The sequence below is a fragment of the Laetiporus sulphureus genome (assembly GCF_001632365.1).
Source record: "Laetiporus sulphureus 93-53 unplaced genomic scaffold LAESUscaffold_6, whole genome shotgun sequence".
Lineage (NCBI taxonomy): Eukaryota > Fungi > Basidiomycota > Agaricomycetes > Polyporales > Laetiporaceae > Laetiporus > Laetiporus sulphureus.
In genome coordinates, this window is record NW_024468515.1 from 827,651 (window position 1) to 832,762 (window position 5,112).

At 49.9% G+C, this 5,112-nt stretch overlaps 3 protein-coding genes across 3 annotated transcripts; 1 reads left to right on the forward strand and 2 right to left on the reverse strand.

Annotated features, from left to right (window-relative positions):
• Positions 1-979: 979 nt before the first annotated feature.
• On the reverse strand, positions 980-1,932 carry LAESUDRAFT_722264 (uncharacterized protein). Its single transcript, XM_040908173.1, has 5 exons — positions 1,723-1,932; positions 1,591-1,670; positions 1,501-1,534; positions 1,345-1,441; positions 980-1,280 (listed from the first exon to the last, which is right to left on the reverse strand). Exons 1-5 carry the CDS (start codon positions 1,892-1,894, stop codon positions 1,163-1,165), a joined length of 501 nt encoding a protein of 166 aa, XP_040767848.1. The 5' UTR covers positions 1,895-1,932; the 3' UTR covers positions 980-1,162.
• A 407-nt stretch (positions 1,933-2,339) lies between these two features.
• Positions 2,340-2,661, forward strand: LAESUDRAFT_636097 (uncharacterized protein; the record flags this gene model as incomplete). The annotated part of the gene is made up of 3 exons (XM_040903451.1): positions 2,340-2,391; positions 2,459-2,562; positions 2,611-2,661. Coding segments are annotated over 3 exons (207 nt in total), but the record flags the coding sequence as incomplete, so codon positions are not given.
• A 318-nt stretch (positions 2,662-2,979) lies between these two features.
• LAESUDRAFT_722266 (uncharacterized protein) lies at positions 2,980-3,832 on the reverse strand. Its single transcript, XM_040908174.1, has 5 exons — positions 3,655-3,832; positions 3,521-3,600; positions 3,423-3,456; positions 3,269-3,365; positions 2,980-3,210 (listed from the first exon to the last, which is right to left on the reverse strand). The coding sequence occupies exons 1-5, from the start codon at positions 3,824-3,826 to the stop codon at positions 3,081-3,083; spliced, it is 513 nt and encodes a 170-aa protein (XP_040767850.1). The 5' UTR covers positions 3,827-3,832; the 3' UTR covers positions 2,980-3,080.
• Positions 3,833-5,112: the final 1,280 nt, after the last annotated feature.

Genomic DNA, 5,112 nt, shown 5'->3' on the forward strand with positions numbered 1-5,112 from the left:
GCCCTTGTGGCAGGCTTTTTATGTGGGATCATTTGTGCAGGTCACAAAAGCAGACTTGCCCTTAATTGGGTTAAGTGCTTTGGTGCTTTGTGACACCTTCATACTAAGGGTGGGATTTTGTGCCACATCTGCCGCCACACCTCAGCCACATTTTCATACTCTGAATCAATTCAAACTCCACAATCTTAATCGCCCCCCACTCCCTACGATGGCTGCAAGAAAACATCTGTAAATAGCGGAGCCCGGGAGTGAGTTTCCCCAATCAGGCAGTCTCATTTATTATTATATAAGCACCCTGTCTCGTATTTTCTTTGAATATGTTATGCTGTGGTGATGCTCATGGCCCCACCATCTTATTATTGCATGTGTTTCACCAAAATCATACATCTGTATCTGAACTCCATCTTCTGGGAACAGCAATGCCATCCAGATGTCAGTGACTTGCCTAAAGCTGTCAGAGCCATGGCAATGACATCCTTCTTGCCCTTCAGTAATTTTCATGCTACTTGTGCTTACCAGAGGCATGGATTGTCACTGAGCCTGGGGAAGATCTTCTTCCTAATCTCTTCTGGGGGCAGCAGTGCAGCATATTGTGGAGATGTGGTGATCATAGAATCAGAATAAGGCACTTCAGCACCTGAATGAAACATATTTGCCACATTAACCCTAATCTAATTCTACAATCTCCGGCAAGCGCCACTACTATATGAAGGGATATAATGTGATCACTCTGTTGTTTACAGATGTTCTCTTGCAGCCGTCGTAGGACGTTGGGGGCAATTAAGATTGTGGAGTTTCAAAACTGTGTGATCGCATCGTGATCGAACACATGGTAGTGATCGAAACGTGGCACAAAATCCCACCCTTAGTATGAAGGCCCCCCTTAATGCCCGAAGAAAGGCTGTGGAGGAGCCTGGAGGTTTTGCTGTTCTGGCCTCAATTATATGTGCTGATCTCGACAATATGAAAACAGCACACTTGAAATAGTCAGGATAATCGATTGTGTTTAGTGACGACAGGATTGTATTTATTCTGATAATCCGTGCAGCCAGCACGCTCCAGCACAGTAGCCAGCACCGATATACCAATCGAGGAAGGTCCGTTGCCGGATTAGGCGACGCCACTCGAGCAGTGCGGGAAGTACTGAGCACTTATGGTGCAATCAGAAGCGAGGCTCTGATTTCAGCCGATCAGTGAGGAGCGGAAACGGCCTTCCCATCCAAGACATCAACTCAGTGTGATCCTTCAGTGAGTTGTTGGTATTTGGGTGGATCAACACGCTAGTGAGACAATATGTTAAGCCCACACAGCACATCTACAGAGCAGATGACAGCAAGCACTTACGAGCAAGGCCCCCGGTTGACAGTAAGCCAGGAGAAGAAAGTGCCGACTTGGTGTGGGTTGAATGCGTTCACTTCAAACATCGCGACTGGATGAGGCCCTGCGATGACGATAAACTTCGTCAAATCATGCGCCAGTCACTGGACCACGAGACCATACCGACTGGCTTATCCCACAGCTTGTAAATACGCAACTGGATGAACAACCGTTCGTGAGCTACTCTATTGCTATCTTTCAGACATTGCTTACCTCCGGAAATTCTCGACGAATCCGTTCATGTAACTCCTTCGCATACTGCGCTTCCGACGGACTGTGTTGCATGTAGTATACTGCGGCGCATGATTTCGCTTCCTCATCCATCACACACAAGGCAACACTCACTGTGGAAATCAAACCCATTATTCGACGAGTCAATCGGGTTGGGGAACTCCTCGTACGAAGCCGACTTCGGGCCCGGCGGGTTGTATAGCGACTTCCCGTCCGGGTTTGTGGTCGTCGGCAGAGGCTCTGCGTTCTCGTATCCCTCGAGTGGCGACTTCCAAGCTGAAGGCATGATGGGTGATCGCGAGATCAGGGCGGATCTGGTGCAGGAGATATAGTCGCGGAATGGACATGACAAATCATTAGCAATTGATGATTACGCCTGTGGACGATCGCGCCAAGGGCTTCGATGAGCAATGCAGAGTGAGGTCAGATGATCCTTCGACGAGGAGAGCTACGCGGGGACGGGACTCTGAAAGGCCAGACGAAAGGACTCTATACCGCGTCAGGAACAAGGTCTGAAGCATGAAGTCTCATCGACTCGGACGTGGGCCACCGTAGTGGCGTTCTGGACTGACGCGAATGTAGGTCATGTGACCACGACGCGAAGGTACGCGATGCCCGTGTCGCTATCATAGTAGTTGTTCTCCGGTCGAACCGCTTGGCTTCTCTGTATTTACTCTCTGCGACTCGTGCATTTGCTTGCTACATTCTGTCGAAGGCGCTCATCAAGCAAAATGTCTACCCGAGAATCAGATAGAATCTCCTCGGCTCAGCAGACTTTAGACAGTGAGTACCGACATCAGCGTATCGGATGCTTGTACCCATCAGAGAGCTCAGCTTTCCATATTGACAGCTCTCTATGATATTTCCCAACTATTGAACACGCAGCTGGACAAGGAGACCCTCGCGACGTGCGTCGGCATGATCGAGAGTGGTGTCAACCCAGAGGCACTCGCGGTATGTTCCTTCTTCACATAAACCGGTGTTGTAGCTGATTGGGCGCAGGCAGTCATTCAGGAGCTGCGAAGAGAGAATCAGACCTTGAGCTCGCAATCGAAGACCAATGGGCGATAGGGCATTGTGACGACGGAGCACGGAAATCAGTCATCCGGAAATCCACGATTACAAGGCTCAGGTCGTTTGCACTGCTTCTATCATTTTGCATGCAATACAGGGCTTCTCTTGTTACTACACAGCAACATGGTCTGCACTGTCACTCCACGGTTTCATTCGATGCTGTTCATGGCAGCGAATGTCCTGCTGCTCGCATGCGGTGCCTTCAAATATTCAGGCTTGTTCTCCGGATGCTTCCCCATACGACCCACTTGAAAGCAATCATCGTTGACAGTATAACCTTTTCACGTGGCTTTCCATCCGGGCTAGATAAACCTACATATAATTGAATACTGCCGGTTCGACTTCGTCTTGGACGACACATTCCTCGTACACATAGCCGTGCAGGCCTCTCATCATCTCTACGGGCTACCATTCGCTCCCCGCTCATCGTTAATTATGTTCGTATACAACGGGTATGGCTTTCCCATCCATGATACCAGCTCGGTGTGGTCTCTTAACCAATTGCCAGTATTGGGATGCACTAGCACGCTGGAAGTATAGTGAGTTCATTCGAGCTGCCGTCGATGCCATTCCATTGATCACTCACGAACACGATCCTCGGTTAACAACCAGCCACGCAAAGAGGGCGCCAGTCTGGTGCGGTGTGAACGTGTTCACTTCGAATTGTCCCACCGGATGGGGTCCTGGGCCTCGCATTCAGCCACCTACTTCATACAATCTTCCCAACGAGTCAGGCGTACCGATTGGCTTGTCCCATAGCTTACGGGTGCGCAGCTGCACGAATGTCCCACGGGTAAGCTGTGGAAGCACACGGCAGGGCACAGCGATGTGTGCTCACCTCGGGAAACTCCCGCCTAATGAGCTCAAGCAGCTCCTGGGCATACCGCGACTCCGATGGGCTGTGCTGCACAAAGTACACTGCACACCGTAAGCTCTCTGTACCCGATCGCCCTTGGCCACACTTTTACGCACCATGAAAGTCGAAACCGCTATCCTTCATTTCGATGGGCTTCGGGAACTCGTCGTACGCGGTCGACTTGGGTCCTGGCGGGTTGTAATAGGTCTCTCCGTCAGGGTGCATCGTCATCGGAAGGGGCTCAGCGTTTTCGTAGCCCTCGAGTGGCGACTTCCAGGTCGAAGGCATGGTGTCGCAGTGAATGGCGCCGCATGCCATGCTGCCCGGCCGATGATTAAGAGGGGCCCCGGGGTTATTGCTGCAATCAAGGCGCAGTCGTTTGGTGCCTGAGCTAGTACATGGGCCGCATGGCCGTGCGTGCAAGAAGCCCCGGGATTTATGAGGGTGGTACTTCAAGCCTCGGGGGCTGACGATCCTGACGGCGTCTGGCTTACTTATCTTGTCAGATACTCCCGTATGAAGCTTCACTGCCGCGACCATCGGTACCTGCTGACACCGGCGAATGAGCAATGGAAAGGTTGTTTCGCATACTGGAAGACCAAGGTCGCTGTCGCTTACGCAAAATTCATTGCCATGACCAAGAAGCACGTCCAGACTCCACTGTCAATCGCGCGAAAAATGGGTCACATGACCGCGACGTGGATGCGTCCGCCGGGCAATTTGGTCATTTCACCGCAGACATGGAACGATCTCCATGCATGGCAGATGGTGAGGAAGTGTGATCGTAAATGATGGCCTTCGGTGAGACAGCGTTATGCTGACTGCATTTGAAATATTGGATGTAGAAAGTTCACCTTGGACTCCCATGAGCCTTATTTATAATATATGGTGCAATTTCCTACAGACACAGGAGGTCACCATTCAGGTTCTGATAATTGCTAACCACTGAGTACTGATTGCTCCAGAGTGGAATGGTTTCATGTCTGCTAGGGCACAGGGAAATAGCGAATGCTAATTAGCCAGGGCTATTTTACCTATGTAAATTACATGTAAATTACAGTTAATTTCAAAAGAGCCGAAAGTCGAAGGTAATTTACAGTTAAATAGGAAGCGCCAGGGGAGGGGAAAGGAGATGTTCAGGATGTCTGTCAGGTCTGTCAGCTCAAGAAAATTCTCTCAGAAAATCCAATTGAATTGTATTCAACCAGTGTAGAAAAGGCTCACAGAGATTATTGAGGACGAGCAGCCTGACTGGGATCGTTGGTAGTGGCATAGCGTGAGGAAATTGTAATTTACCGTCATTTTAGGTAAATGTACTGGCTAATTAGTGTTGATTAGCATGGAGTTTCGGGGGCTGCGCCCCTGGACCCCCTTTGTTAATTAACCGTAAAATACATAGGTAAAATAGGATATGCAAAGTTTTTGGCCTGAAGTATGCAAAGTGCGACAAGGCCCGTGACTATGTCACGTTTTGTAACGATATGTCACGTCATGTCAGAGTCGAAAACATACGGATTTGTTGGCGAGACAGCATGGTGCTCTTGCATAACGATGTTCTGATAATCGAGGGATAC